Below are 16618 nucleotides of genomic sequence, written 5' to 3' on the forward strand. Positions count from 1 at the left end.
CATCCATCCATCCATCCATCCATCTAATTAATTTAAGCCAAAACTTTTGCTTGGTCATTTTTTTTTCCAAAGATTTATTTTATTTATTTATTTATTATACAAGCACTGGCTACAGTCAGAAGCATAGGAGGGTGAGAGAATTCACCAGGGCCAGAGCGGGGAGAAGAGCAGGCAGAAGGACCGAAGTACACTGCTGAGGGGAGCATCGGGCAGCAGGAGAGGTCTGCGTGCCATGTGGGACCCTCCTTCGGTGGCTGGGGAGCAGCTGGGGATTGAACCGTTGCTGCAGAGGCTGCGGGCAGCTTCGCAACCCAGCGCTCAACCGCTGCGCCAGCAGGGAGGCCTTGCCTGGTCATTTGCCATAAGAGTAAAATTGTACCAGAGATGTGGAAAAATAAGTTAATATGATCAGAATTTAAAGCTGTTGGATACTGGAAATTAAAGCGCTGAATGATGAAGAACCAGGCTATGGTTTTAGGGGATAGAGTCTGAACATATGAATACTGAAGTGAAGGGATTTTGAAGCTTAGTACCTTGAAATTTCAAGTCACCAAGAATGAGGAAAAGACAGCAGGTGCCTACTTTCCATGTAGCAGAGACACTAAGGAAGTAAGAGTGTTTCCTGGAAATCAACAGATACTATTTCAAAGAGGAAAGAAGTAACACTTAAGAATAAAATCTGGGGGAAAAGACAAATGACCAAGTTGGGAAAGATGTTGACTAGAATCAGATTGTGGAGATTTTTCAATTCAAGTCTGAAGTATCTGTACTTTATCCTTTAGGATATTGAGAGTAAGGGTTGGTTCTGATTTGAGGACTGGGTGATGGAATAATTAATATCAATTGATAGAAGTAGATACTGGTAATTTGGGTATGCATTCTTAAAGCTGGCACAGAGTAACATTGGAAGACAGGAAGAAAAATGTGTGAGATGTATTACAGAAACTAATATAATTTAGTTATTGGTTATATAAAAGTATCAAAAACAAAAAAGAAAGTGAATTAAAGCAGTTGGAAATTTAGAAGTAATGCTCAAGACTGTTTCTTATGTAAGATCTCAGTGTAGGTGCTGTCTTTGCAAAATGTTCCTAAAAAATGGGCCACACACTTGTAATGGGTATACAATGATATTTTACCATCTGTTTGCACTATGCAGCATCCAAAAAATGTAATTTTAAATTTTCTTGTAAGTGTATTTACCAGTGTGACTGAAGCGGCCTTTCTATCATAATGCATTGGACAGATGGGTCTTCAGCTTTCAGAGGAATTACTGTGGGATTTAGATAGTACCAATTTATCAAAAGAAGTTTTTATATCATCAGCATAACAATAGTCTATTATATAAGGCAAAGTGTAATGTTTAAGGACAATGGATCTATTATATAATGCAAAGTGTAATGTTTAAGGACAACGGTCTATTATATAATGCAAAATATAATATTTAAGGACACATCAGTCAAGATTATATAGCAGTATTTGGCATATATCAAAGTGATACAGATAAGTTATATATATTTTTAAATTTGGTCTATAATCAGAGGATGATGGCACAAGTAATTAAAAAAAGATCATAACAAGCAAAAGAAATAGATTCAGGAGCACTAATTATAAAAAACTCAGAGGATGCAACTACAATATTTCACTGATGATTAGGTTTCTGAAGCAAATTAGATGAACTGTTTTGTAGATATAGTTTATATTAATAGCCTGAATATCAACCATTAAATTAAATTAAAACCATTAAATTAAAGAAAAAACATTTATTGGGTATTTACTGTGTATCATGGTTACTTATAGAGTAAGGCATGATTTCTGCCCTCACGAACATACAGCTAGCACTGTTGTTTGATATATTAAAATAGTATTATAGCACACTTTTGCTAAGGTTCAATAATGGAGCGGCATAGGATATCATGGATGTGCATAATATTAATATGATGCAAATATGATAGCTACTACACTATAGAAGAATAATAGTAATGTGAATAATAGTACTAAGTTACAAATAGGGTCACATAATCCCAGTTGCTTTCTGTTTATACATCTGGAAAAGATAATACATGATTGATCCTTTTGTTGGCATATTTTTCATTGAAGTGAAATTCAATTAACCATTTGAAAGAGTACAATTCAGTGGCATTTAGCATATTCACAATGTTTTGCGGTCCCCAGCTCTATTTTCAAAACTTTGTCTATTTCAAAACTTTTCATCCCCCACAAAAACATTCTGCATCTGTTAAGTAGGTAATTACTTCACATTCCTCTCTCCTTCCTATCCACTGGTAATCTCAAAACCAATTTTCTGCCTCCATATATTTGACTATTCTGGATGTATTACATTAAAAAATATCATAAATTATGTGGTCTATTACCCATATTTTAATAGGTTTCTTTATCTTTTTTGTCATTGGGTTGTAAGATTTCTTTGCCTATTCTAGATACTAATTAACTGCTTACCACATATAGGACTTGCAAATATTTTTCCCATTCTGTGGTTGTCTTTTCATGTTATTATTAAGGTCCTTTGATGCACTTGTTTTAATTCATCAAGTGAAATTTATTGATATTTTCTTTTGTTGTTTGTGCTTCCACAGTCATATCTAAAGATACACTGCTAAATCTGAGGAAATTAAAATTTACCCCTATGTTTCCTTTTAAGAGTTGTATGGTTTTACCTCTTGTATTTAGTTGTTAATCGATTTTGCCTTAATTTTTGTGTAAGGAGTGATACAGGGTTCAACTTGATTTTTTTTATTTTTTTTTATTGTCTACTGTTGATTTTTATTAAAAAAAACATTTTAAAAGGACAGATTTATTGCAAATAGGAGAAAAGAAAAATAGAGACACTGTATGATCACATGTGGGCAGGAGAGCTGCCACTCCTGTTTTACAAAGGGAAAAGGTTTGTAAAAAGATATATCTGCACAGTCATAGTTGGTGGGAGAGCTACAACTCTTAATCTTTTGTACATAGTTACCCAGCTTTACCAGTACCATTTCTTGAAGAAACTATTATTTTCCCACAAAGTGATATACAGAGTCAATGTAATCTCAATCTAAATTCCAATGACACATTTGGCTAACGTAGAAAAGTTAAAGCTTAAATCATTATGGGACTGCAAATCATAGCAATATTGAAAAGGAGAAGCAAAAGGACACTCACTTCTTGATTTCAAATCTTACTACAAACTTAGAGCAATAGGAAGAGTGTTGTACTAGCAAAGGCTAGACATATAGACAAATAACAATCTTTGAGAGAACCACTGAAATAAAATGTGCACAGAAGTATACAGTGGATGATAAAGCCTTGTGAATAATGTAATAAACATTAAATAAAGGATATAAAGGAACTTCAGAAGCAAGAGATCTATATTATTTCAATAGAAAAAAATTTGAAAGAGTAAATCATTGTGAGTGAAAAATACACTTGATCTTAGCCAAAAGGCCGAGAAGCGATCATTGTGAGTGAAAAATAGCATGACTACTTTTTTCTTTCCCAGTGGAAGATGTAAAATTAGTCCATAACAGAACATTTGATAATAAAGAACAGGAAGCAATAATCTCTGGGTCAAATAGGAAAAAATGGTCCCTAGATAGTACAAAATCTTCATGTGTACTCATTAAGCAATAATTAAATATATAAGCACTTTTTATACCTATTATTAACAAGTCACCATATCTTACATAATCATTAACTTTTAAATACACCGTTAAATCAAATAGTTTCTATATACAAGAGTTCAACTAAAAAAAATGCATAAGGTCCACAATATCTTAAGAATTACCTATCAGAGATTGAAAGAGACAATGAATATAGAATTACTTTCTATTTTCTCTATAGGGCAGTGGTCCTCAATATTATGACATATAAAATTCATGGGGGTATAAGATGAAGAAAATCAGCTTCACAGACTTCAGTTTTGCATAAAATGTGATGTGAGGTTCCTGTGGATACAGTTACAGATATCTAGTATGGCCTTGAACATGTGAATCTGAAACAGATGTGGGAGTCTGACTTACATGATACATTTCTAACTGCGTGATGAGAGTTCTAGAGCAAAATGTTAGTATAATTATAAACAAAAAATCAGACTGATGCAAAAGAATCCATAGTCTAAATGTGCCAAGTTTTCTCCACTTAGACAGCAAAACTGGTCTTGAGAATAAGATAATTTGGGTAGTGATTTTCCATTTTAGCTCATGGAATCATAGAATGTTACAGGTGAAAGGGAACCAAGAAATCTTTTTATTCAAGCATATCCATTCATCAATGAAGAAATTTGCCCAGTGAGATGAAGCAGTCTGATTGGGGTTACAGTTTGTTGTAATGTTGAGTGTAATGCTTTTGTCCATCTATTACACAATGCCATAATCATTTTTTCAATCCAATACCAAGCAGAGATAAAACCAGCACTTTATTATTTTTTTAATATTATTTTTTAATTTTTTTTACATCATTGTTCACTTTTAAACAATATTTGCTTCCCCTCATCCCCTCAGGTGTAGTCCCCCTGGGATTTCCTTCCCCAGTGCACCCGTGCACCATCACCTCAGTCCCCTATGCTCCTCCCTCCCTCCCTCTGATCCCTCTCCCGCCTCCTCCCCTGCAGGATGTCTCTGATTTATAATTGTCCGATTTTGCTTTGTTGTGTTTTGTACTGTTACTGTTTTTTTTACACTGATGTCTTATTGGGTTCCCCTATATTCCTGTTATAAGTGAAACCATCTGATATTTTTCTTTTTCCTTCTGGCTTATTTCACTGAGCATAATTCCTTCTAGCTCCATCCACATTGCTGCGAATGGCATGAGTTTATCTTTCTTGACTGCTGAATAATATTCCATTGCATATATTTGCCACATCTTCTTGATCCAGTCATCTATTTTTGAGCATTTGGGTTGTTTCCAGTTTTTATCTATTGTAAGCGGTGCTGCAATAAACATATGTGTACAGGTGTTCTTTTGAATCAATGTTTTTGTGTCCTTTGGGTAGATCCCTAGCAGTGGAATTGCCAGGTTGTATGGTAGCTCCATTTTTAGCAGGATGAGGAATCTTCAAAATCAGCACTTTTAATTCAAAAAGAAAATTTAACTGTGAGACAGGTACATAAGAGGTCAACACTATCTTCAAATTGTTAAAAATGGCTGGTCTGCAAGTGAGGCTTTGAACTGTAATCATTCACATAGCAGCAAGAGCAAAAGCAGATTAATTAACCTTACCCTGAACTGGGATTTTATTTAAAGTTTCATAACTGCTGTGTGTTATATGTGTGTATGTGTGTGGGTATGTATGTGTAAAAGAATATAGCAAAAGAGAAAGTTCAGAAGATATACGTACCTTGAAAATGGAGAGGTAACTAAGACAGCATTTCATCTTGCAGATAGGTTAAACTTTCAGGGGTATGGCGTTGTTACATTAATGACATTATTTCCTTAGGTATCTGTCAACTTACATTTCTAATTACAACCTATCTATTTACTTGATAAAATCCATGCAAGGGCTTATGCCAATAATAAAGATCACATCTAATAACACTTTCCTTAACCTGAAACCTACTGATACTGAAACCTGACACATTTTCCAAATGCAAAAGGCATAAACTGGCCATTTTTGCAAAGCTTTAAACTTTCATCTGAGTGATGGTAACTTGCATACCAGCTTCAACAGGTTTTCTTCATCTCCATCCACTTCTAAAAACACCCCAAACTCACTCCTCATTGAGTCTGACAAATTTAACTTAAGGAACTCACTTAATTCCAGGTTCTTAGTTTAAATATCACCTTTTCAGCAAAGTTTTGTATTAGTCCTGCCTGTCAACACCCTTATCCCCACTAGGTTAAAACTTAATATTTAGCTTACATAACTGCAAAGTATTATTGCTACATTTATTATTGTAAATAGAAAGTGAAAGTTCATAAAGAATAATTTACCTTCCAAAATTCACTTTACTAATAAATAGGAAAATGAGAATTAAGAGACAAATATCTGAGTACAATGCCTATGAACTTTTCTGTTTTATTCTACTTTGTGATCTTGATTCACTGTGAGATTTTTCATTATTGCTGATAGTACCTTCCTCTTCCCCTTGATTCTTTGTTAACTATTCACTATTTCATTTAGCCTATATTATTCTTTTTTTCCATTGGCTACCAATTGTTTTAATTTTTCCTTTTTCTGTGAGTCTTAGAAGCTTCCCCAGTGTTATAAATCTCCGAAGTTAAAAAGATTGATGTGTGACTGCTAATTTTTTTTAATTTAGTGTACATTTTAGAAAAATTGTAGCATTAACATCTCTCAAAAACTTTAATGAAAGCAATGTATGCAGCACTAGCATAGCACTTTGCATAGCTGTGTAGTCTATAAAATAGACTATGCATGCTGAAATATTAGTACAAAACAGTCTAACAATAAATGGGAAAATTAACATCATTTGGTGACTTTTAAAGAATTATTGTCATGACATTAAAAACTTATCAGTGAGGAAATTTTTAAGAAAATGAAAACAATGGAAAAACCAGTATTTATTTAGTACACTGTAATTTAAAACATAAATATTGAACATAAAGCTGTCTTATTTGTATAAAATGCATCAGTAGTAGTTTGAACAGGGCTTACCTTATTCTCATTTTTAAATGATATAGAATAAGCATCTTTTCTATGCTTAGGCTAATTGTCATAATCCTTTCTGAGTCTGAATCAGTTTATAACTGTATTAGGATTTTTTTTTTTTATTGTTGCTTATCTATTTACCACAAATGATCTGTTTAAAACAGTCTCCATTTATGGGCCTCCCCTGGGGGCGCAGCGGTTGAGCGCTGGGCTGCGAGGCTGCCTGCAGCCTCTGCAGTGCCAGTTCGTTCCCTGGCTGCCGGCGAGGGTCCCACAAAAAGCAAAAAACAACAACAACAACAAAAAAAACACAGTCTCCATTTATTTATTATCTGAGTTTTTCAGGTGAAAATCAGGCATGCTTGGCTGTCTGGATACTTAGGGTCTCACAGACTAAAGAAAATGATCTGTACTGTTGTTTGGTGGCGTTGATGAAGAATCAGATCAAGTTCAGAATGCATGCAGAATTCAATTCCTGTGCTAGATAACTAAATAAATATTTGTTATATCCTAAATAACTATTTTCTTGCTAACTCTCAGCGCAAGGGCATTCTCAGCTCTAAGATGTACCTACATTCTTTCTCCCATGGTCCCCAACATCTTCAAAGTCAGTAATGGCCCATAGAATTCTTTCCACACTTCAAATTTCTCTGGAGTCTTCAACTATCAGAAGGAGAAAACTGTTTTCAAAGTGCTCACCTAATGAGTCAAGCTTAGCCAAGTAATTTTTTAAACCATAATGAGTAGCATAAATTGGTTTGTTTTCAGTTTGTATTTGTTTTCAGTTTATTTCTCCAAATCTTTTTTCGCATTTTGATTTCTTCTTCTACAAATGAGGTGTTCTTTTACTTTGTTCATTGGTCAATTATTTTGTTAAGCTTTTATCAATCTTGAGAACAGCAACACTGCTACCAGCATGTTTTGGGGTTTTATCGTGTGTTATTAGTGTGATAATGCAGTTTTCCTTTTACTAGACTTCAATATATCAATCTTTTCTTTGTGTTTGCTTTTTTTATTGTACTTAAGAAATTATCCCTTGCCTACAATTATAAACATATTATGTATTTCCAATAATGGTTTGATGTTTTATTTTTCTACAATGTCTTCAATCCTCGTGGGAATCAATTTTTGTGTCTTGAGTATAGTTTTACTATTTATAGATGACCTATTCCAGTTTATAATTTACTGAATATAATCTCAATTTAGTCAAACATCAGGATGTATGAGATTTTCTAATATGAGCTCTCCGAATAGTTCATTCCATTCTATTTCTGCAGCAAACCCACACTGTGTAAGACATTTGTCAAGATCTTTTCTATTCTTACTTCTTGCTTTTCATATAAATCTTTAGTTTGTGAAGTTTTGTGAAAATGTCTATTAAGATTTTGATTTATGATTATTTACAATTCATGTCTTTGGAGGGATACTGAGGAGATTCTATTCTCCATTTAATTGGGTTCTCACCTATCATAAGAAAATTTTTATAATTTTCTCTGTAAAATCTTTTGCATGTTATAATTCATGAAGCCATTGCAATTTGCGTTGCATTAATTATGCTACATTTAGAAATTTTTTTTTATTTTGATTTTGGACACTGATCTCATATCCAGCAACTTCAATGCATTTTATCATTACTTCCAGTGTTATGTTCAGAGATCCTATAAAACTATGCACTTTGTTATCATCTGAGGATGAGAATTTTTCTTCTTCCATTACTTAGTTACCATTCATCAGTAAGCATGACAATAAATTTTTGACAGGTTATCTTTTATTGACATATTAAAGATTTTTCACCTCCTTTTCTCTATAGTTAAAATTAAAAGAATAGTACTGGATTTCATAGAACAATTTTTCTGTATCTACTGACATTTTCAAATGGTTTTCCCTTAATGGTGATGTGATTTTCTGAGTCAAATTCTTACTTTCCTTGAATTAACCTGAGTTGCTGAAAATCAACATTTTTGATATCTCAAAGGAGTTGGTTAACATTTTCATTTTTCCCCCATCATTTAGTCTGTTCATTTATTTATTTATTTTTTTTGCTGTGTTTGTAAAGTTCCTAGCGTCTAGAGGTTTTGTGTGTGTGTTGGGATAGAGATGAACTATTGTTTATTATGTCCTATTATCTACTCAAGTGATTCCTTGAGTCACTTTTGATGAGTTGTATTTTAATGTATTTTCCATTGCTTCATTCCCTTAACATTTTCAGTATTGTCACCATCTTTTTAAAAAATTAACCTTCCCATTTATTAGACTAAAAATTCTATTGTCTTAACACTGGCATAGCGCCAGCATTTTACTTTTTTTATACTGCTTCTCTATTTGTCTTTGAATTGTAAGCAGTTCACTATTTTCCCGAAGATGACTGAATAGTTCCTTTTTTAAGCTCACCTATTTCCAAAGAGACTGGAGTTATATATGGGGGAAAAAACAAAACCTAAGGATTTATAGGCTTTTCTTCAGTAACTTTTTGACTAATGCATCATTCATACCAAAGGCTTTCCTACAAAGAATTATAGGTACCTTTTGAAGTATGAATGAAAAAGGCTTGCACTCTCACCGTGAAATAAAACTTCCAAAGTCTCATGTTAAAAGTTATCTGTAGCTGACCTAAAAAACCAGCAATTCACTAACCATGAAAATTAAAGAATGTAAAAAAATGCTTAATAAAGTATAAACGTGAGTTTTCCACATCGATATATTCTCATTTTATAAAACTTAAAAAAAGTATAAGAATACTTTAATGTACCTCAGATAGGTCCTAATGGAAGAAAATGTAAGTAAACAGGGTGTGCAAAGAAAGGTTCTTGAATTCTATCTACTTGAGTATACTTCAGTTTCTACTATGTATGCTTGTCAATATTGAGTAACCATCTTTTAGTTTTCTCACCTGCTATATGCTATAGTTAAAGTATCTAGGGAGTTAATTATAAGTAGCTAAAAGATATGCAATACTTTTTTTTTCACTTAAAGATTGTTAGAAAACATGAAAATAAAAGTCCTGTCATCGAGTAGATTTAATAAAGCATTAAAAATCTTGCAAATATCTCATTTCAGAAAACTAGATATATTACTTCTATCAAAACATACAGTATGGGTTCTGAAAACATTTGTTGTAGCTACATTTGAATGTTAAGTGATTTAATACCATGTTACATTATCTATGATTCCTAATCTATCCTACTGAGTTTTTCCTCTGGGCCTGTTTCTATGATTTTTATTCTTCTAAATGCTAGTTCCAATTTAGGACTTTTTTAATGAACTAGAATATTTAGCAAGCAAGTGACTTTGACCAATACCAAGGAGCAATATGCACAATTTCCAGAGGAATTTATATAACTCTGAACTGGGAATTGGAAGATAGAAAAATTACACAATCGATCTAAAAACAAATCTGAAGAGTTGGGGTATAAATATTGGGGAAAAATGACCTTTAAAAAGGTAATCATTTTCTGCTTTGAATCATGTGTCTTTTGAGAGCAAGGATGTTAGCTTAAAATGTATTAAGATACTTTGAGTCCCCAATTAAAACTACCTTTTACTAAGACTTTCAGTGACAGATTTTATTTTACCTCTTTTCTACCTCAAACGGAAAAGGGAAGACTGCATTTTAGTTTGTTTCTTTCACTGGTTGTTAAAACTAAATTTGCAGGACTAGACTGAGAATCAATATTGGGCAGAGTTCATCGCCTAGTTTGATAAAATTTCCGCTCAGGAGAAAGAGACTAAGGCACGATGTTTACTTTACCATGCTGACACCTCAAAATCGTTTACAATTTTAAGAGATGAACATACTGAGTCCAAATAAAGTCATTTTTTAAAATTTTGTTTATTATTACTGTTTACCAATGGGGAGATGCAGTTTATTTACACCAGCAGCCAGAAGGGCAAGGGGACTACACAGTTAGTTAGCAATCTGTATAGGATGGACTACTTATGCAAAAATAAGAATCTCCAAAACAAAGGATAGTGGTAAGCTTCACTACACTCCCCCAATGATCCCAGCATGCGGTAATGCCAGGCAATGGCCCCTGGGCATGCGGTGGTGGGAACTAATGTATGGAAGAAAAAGCCACAAACCACAGAAGAAATTTGTAAAGAACCCCTCCCCCCCATACATACACACACATACACACACACTCACACGCACACTCACACTCTCAAATACGTAATAGAATTACAGGGTGATCAATACACTTAGTTGAGGCGGGAAGGATAGCAATTCTGCGGTTAGAGGGAAGAGGCAGGGAAAGGGAGAATTCCTAACCAGTCAACTATATGGTAGGGAGCATTCTCTCTCCCCCAAAGAAGTTACTTTGTCCCTCAGGGCACCTGCTGGACCTAGACCTCCTCATACCCATCCAGGGCATGGGGCTACTTCCCTCATAATGGGAGGAGAGGGGTCAAGAAACAAACAAAACCAAGAGGGAGGTAATGTGAATCAACCATTCCTCAAAACTACTTCCTACTTCTTCCTCTAACCAGGAAAAAAGGCCTGAAAGGAAATAGCAATGTCACGATCTGAACACCCTCTCTGCAGAAAAGTGGACTATGGTCTTTCCTTCAGCCTGTTTTCTGGATGTTATTTGGAAGTAGGACAGAATCTCACTTAAGACTCTTCTCCCTCTGCATCCCCTTAATAGGAGGTATTTGCAAAAATTCAGATAGAGAACTCAAAATTATTTTAGCTGTTGCCCAAGTCTGACTTTTTAAAACGTTATCACAATCCTTGAAGATCAATCTGTGACTAGGCCCCAACCCTGAGCAGGACTTCGCTAGGGGGAGAATGCAGTAATAGTCAGTCTTGAGGGTCTATCACTATAATTAATTTAACTTTCTAGGGTATGTAACCCAACTCAATCCATACCGTCCAAATAGCTCCTTCTGTGATAAGGAAGGATACATGCACAGCAAGGGTTTCAGAAAATGGATCAGGACCAACTTCATCCCTGTGTGTGTGTTAAGTTAGCCTTTACTGCTCTTCTGTCGAGATCCTAAGAGGCATTTACAGAATGGAGGTGGGAAGATGTAACTCCTCATGATTTAAGACACAGCAGGAAGGCATACTAGCAAGGCAGTCCTATAGGAGAAATGCTTAGGCTTGACACTGCCTTTCATATACAAAAAATTACATTCTCTCGCCATTCTAATCCCAATAGAGGGAGCCATAAGAAAGATTCTTTTCTGAGTCTCCCACAAAAGCAAGAGGAAATAAAAAAAACTAAATTCAAGGAAAGGAAACCAGGCAGGCTTCTGAAGCAGGAACAACACCGAGAGAGGAACTGAAACTGGTCAATTTGAAAAGAGGGTGTCAGGCAGCACCTGGGGTCTTGAGCTGCACCAGATAGAAAGTGGAGCCAGGGACAGGAGGAACATGGGGCCAAGCCAGACAGATGAGGCTGGACCCCTTATGGGGCACAGAATGAGGTAAGAAAACATTTCAAATAAAGCAGCACCATTCCCGCTCACCTTGGGACTCCCACCCGTCTACACTTCATAAGCCCTCAATCAGGGAGTAAAGTAGAGGGTAGTTTTGATATGTGGCTCACACTTCCCATCCACCCCCACGCCATTTCCTAAAGCCAGGGGATTTCTGGAGGCCCTTTCCTGACTTCCAGCAACAAAAGGGTGGCTCTTGTTGTTAAGAAGATTTAAAAGGGGCCAAGTAGAAAGGGCTGCCCCTTGTGAGAGGCAGAGAAGGTGACTGTTTAGATGTTCACCATAGCAGAGTTCTGTGACGGTCCAACTCAAAGAACAGAGGCAGTCACCAGGATACTGCAGTCAGATGAGCGCAGATCCAGCCTTCCTCTTCCTTGGCTCCTAGAACTAACCCATTCACATTATTGAGGGCAGCTGGGAGAGGTTCCCTCTGGGCTCAGCTTTCAAACCACAGCCTACTGCAACAGCCATGATGCTCTTCTGTAGTTACTCCTGCCCTGTGTTGGAGGCAGGCAGTCATCTGCATTATGACCAAGCTAGACAACTCCTAACTCAAAGTAGGAAAATGACTGCCCCACCCAACTGTTGTACACAGAATAATATATCCAGATAAGAATCTTGCATTTAGGGATGATGCATAGCTGCAGAGGCCCTTGCTACCTCCCCAAGGGATCATGACTAAATCAACCTGTTAGAATAACCAAGTTGTCCAACTGTCAAGCTTATGCCAATGAGTGGGATGTACAAAAGAGGGCTCTGTTCAGCAAAAGGCTTGCCCTTGTCCCCAAGTCTGCTTAAGTCATTGCTATATGCTGGACATTTGCAAAACTGGTGGCATTGTCCTTTTCTTCTCGTTGGAGGCCAAGACCACACAGCTTCCCCTGCCAAATTCAGGTAGAAATTCTTTCTTGGTTTTCTCAAACTGGAACTGTTAATATCCAGCTCTCATACCTTGTCTTCATTTGTCTTGAAGAAGACCACACTGGAGACCCGGAAATCAGAGGCAGTCCCACTGAGGCCCAAAGATGAAGGCCTCACCAGTTAACATCTGAACTGTCAGTTATCCAGGAAGCCCTTGACATCAGGCAGACGGAAAGACTGAGGGCCCAGAGAATTTCATACGCTGAGCACACAACTACTCTCCTGTGCACTGGGGTCAGTACAGGGATCTTGTACACATCCTGGCGTTTAAAGATCAACCCGCCCTGCATGGTGCGTGCAGGATGAACAGTAGCTCCTCTCCTGCCCAGGGTTTCAAAGCTGACCCCCTCAGGTAACACACTTAGAAAAGAATCCGAACTCCTAAATTCTCCACTCTGGGTTTTCTAAGGCTAGGATCTTCAATGGGAATTGGGACTTTTGTCTGAAAAAAAAAAAAAAAAATTTTTTTTTTTTTTCCTTCTACTTCGCTACCTAACTTCTCCAAACCACAGGACCGGTCTATGTCATTGTCCTGGTCGCTCTCAGACTCTCAAGGGGCAGCTACTGGAACTCCGGAGGAGAGCGTTGCAGCTGCTGATCAGGCCCGTTCCCCGACTCTCCAGGCAGGGAGCAGAGCGGGAGGCGGCACGCGCCTTTATCTTCCACCGGCTGAATGCCAAAATCCTTCACGTTCCCAGTCTCTGCGAACTCCAGGTAGAAGTAGCCACACTTGACTGCCCGGTGCACCTCAAAGCAGAAGCCCAAACAAGAATCCTCTATCAGATCTACGTATATCTCCTGCGCGATGGCCTCCAGCTTGTTAGTATCCAGGTTGGCCAACGAAATTTCCTCCATTTTAATGCGTAAATGACTGTGGAGAGGACGCTCGTTTTACTCACAGCAGAACCGGCAGCAGCGCGTCGGGCTCCGCGGGCCGCGCCTAGGCCTAGAGGCCTCTCAGGGCCGCGTCCTCCGGCGGCGGGGGCGGGAGGGGGGGTCCGCGGCGGCACAGGCGGCGGTGACGGAGGCCGGCGGCGACGGCTCCGGAACCCCAAGTCGTTCGTTTCCTTTGGAGGCTCCGGGAGGAGGGCTGGGCGCTCGGGCTGGCCCCGGACTCACCGCCGAACCGTCTCCGCGCCTCACCCAGCAGCCGGGGCCTCTTCCGCTCGCCGGTCCGGGCGTCGCCCCGCCTCCCCGCTTCCGGTCCCCAGTGCGCCTGCGCACGGGCGGCGCGCAGACTCGTCGCGCAGATTCGTCGCGCTGCTCCCAGAGCGCTGCAACCGGGAAGCCCGGGCGCTTTGGGCGGCAGGTGTGGGAATGACAGGCAGCAAGGGGCTGACTGTTAGAAACTGACTGTGGAAAGCATGCGAGGATGCTATTTTATTGTTATTTGTGTTTTTAGATGTAAGCATTCGCTACGAGTGGAGCACCCTGGCTTAGTCTTATTTCCTTATGGAAAAGGGAAAAGTTAATTACGTGCATTTTTGGGGTATGATTAAAAAAAATACAGTGTTAGGAGCAGTTCTCTGTTCAAACACATTAGAAAATTTGACTTATAGAATTGAGTTATAATCTTTTTTTGGTACCGTCGTAGTTATTTAATTCCGCTAGGTGGTGCAAGGAAACAAATTACAGTGTAGCTGATCTTTCTGAATGAAAAACTAGGCACTAACAGCGTAATTCATATATATTGAGCTCATGAATTTAAGACGTTTGTTTCATTTATCAAACTATTAAGTCAGTGTGACTGAAATATAATTAAATCTCTAAAATAATTTAAAAGGAATGTATAAATACATTGTCTATTGAAGAGGGAGGAAATTTGAATATGTTAAATATACTAGGAGATAAAGTAAGCTTTGCTTAAAATTGTGTCGCATGAATTGTGAGAACCAGAGCAATCTACCCGGGCTTAAATTCGAAATCCAGTGCTTAACTGTTCTGCATTTCCTCTTCTGAATGAAACTACTCCCTGTTTCATGGTTAAGATTATATTTAAAAATTCGTCTTCTTAAATAAAAAAAAATCGTCTTAAAATATCTGTGCCTTACAAGTTGACAGGAATTCAGTAAATGTTAGCTACTTTAATCATAATTAGTTATGGACTTGAATATAACAAAAAACATTGAAGCATTTTCTTCAATTTTTGCTAGATTTTGATTCCTAACAACCACCGCTGAAATAAACAGTTCTTTTATCAAAAATTAACTGTAACCAAAGAAAAAAATTAAAAATAGATATTTGTGTCTCATGCTATCAATTTGTTTCCAGAATTGAGGAAACATATCCTTACAATAAGGATACAAATAAGACTTCTCATACATATGATCATCAAAACTCTCTAGTTTTAGATTCCATTCTTATATCTTACTCTTTGAGTAGATGGTTAAGTATCAGTTGAACGTATTAACCCGTTTAAAACTTCTGATTGTGTGTTTTACCATTTTAAGAACTACAAGTTGGCAGATTTGGAGGATTTTGAAAGCTGAGGCTATTTAACATTTAATACATGATAAAATTTTTATTTTAATCTGGAGCAGATTTTCTGCTTTGCAGCTTTTGTTTATCTTATATGTTCTCTATTCAAAAATTGGCCACCTATTTTGATATAAGTTGAAATCTGCAGATAACCTATACTAAGTCATAAAATACAGTAATTAAGTGCTCAAGTTCTTGAAACAGATTACTTCCCACTTGTTACTGCTGTCTGACTTTGTGCTATCTACTCAACTTCAATAGATCTCAGTTTTCTCACTATAAAATTTCAGTAACGTTCTCATCGCATAGTTTTGTGCAATTTAAACATGACAGTGCAGGGCCTCCCCGGTGGCGCAGCGGTTGAGTGCTGGGTTGCGAAGCTGCCCGAGGCCTCTGCGGCGCCGGTTCGATCCCCGGCTGCTCCCAGGCCACCGGAGGAGGGTCCCACATGGCGCACAGGCCTCTCCTGCCGCCCGCTGCTCCCCTCAGCAGTGGACTTCGGTCCTTCTGCCTGCTCTGCTCCCCGCTCTGGCTCTGGTGAATTCTCTCACCCTCCCGCGCTTCTGACTGTACCCGGTGCTTGTATAAACAAACAAACAAGCAAATAAATAAATAAATAAAACATGCCTCTATAGAAAAAAAAAAATTAAAAAAAATAAAATAAACATGACAGTGCATACAAAAGTCTTCACAAGATGTCTGACAAATTGTATATTTTATTGTAGTGTATGCTGCCTTGTAGCATGTCTCCTTATGTGGAATCATATAAATGTAAATACAATCTTTTGCATGTAATTCCTTCTCTCCCATGCTTCTCCAAATTTAAAGTAAAGCAATGCTTATCAGACTTTTATGTGTATATGAAACATTCAGAAATACTTCAAAAGTTTAGATTAAGTCTGGACTAGGGCCTAGATTTCTGCACTTCTAGTGTAGTTGATGCCAATTCAAGTACACACTGAGTTGCAAGGAATTAAAAGGACTTCATAGTAAACAGCTGTTCTTCATAGTGATTGGCTCCCATACAATTTGTTCTGGCCAAATTATTATGAGAACCTTTCTGTACTTGATTTTCTTAGAAGAGAATAAGATTGTTTCTCCCCCTCTTAAATTACCTATATATTGTCAGAGTTGGAACTCAAACTGTCACTTTATGTAATGAAGAGGAGTGAT

The 16618-nt window shown here is 37.3% G+C and overlaps 1 protein-coding gene across 1 annotated transcript; it reads right to left on the reverse strand.

Annotated features, from left to right (window-relative positions):
* Window positions 1-9692: 9692 nt before the first annotated feature.
* ATXN7L3B (ataxin 7 like 3B) lies at window positions 9693-14131 on the reverse strand. The gene has a single exon (XM_037513974.2). It carries the CDS (start codon window positions 13820-13822, stop codon window positions 13529-13531), a length of 294 nt encoding a protein of 97 aa, XP_037369871.1. The 5' UTR covers window positions 13823-14131; the 3' UTR covers window positions 9693-13528.
* Between the last annotated feature and the right edge of the window lie 2487 nt (window positions 14132-16618).

This window comes from Talpa occidentalis, unplaced genomic scaffold, assembly GCF_014898055.3.
Source record: "Talpa occidentalis isolate TD23 unplaced genomic scaffold, MPIMG_talOcc4v2.1 talOcc4.16, whole genome shotgun sequence".
Taxonomy (NCBI): domain Eukaryota; kingdom Metazoa; phylum Chordata; class Mammalia; order Eulipotyphla; family Talpidae; genus Talpa; species Talpa occidentalis.

Bases quoted from the DNA above. Each gene is read 5' to 3' on its own strand.
- ATXN7L3B (XM_037513974.2), bottom strand. From the start codon at position 13,822: ATGGAGGAAATTTCGTTGGCCAACCTGGATACTAACAAGCTGGAGGCC.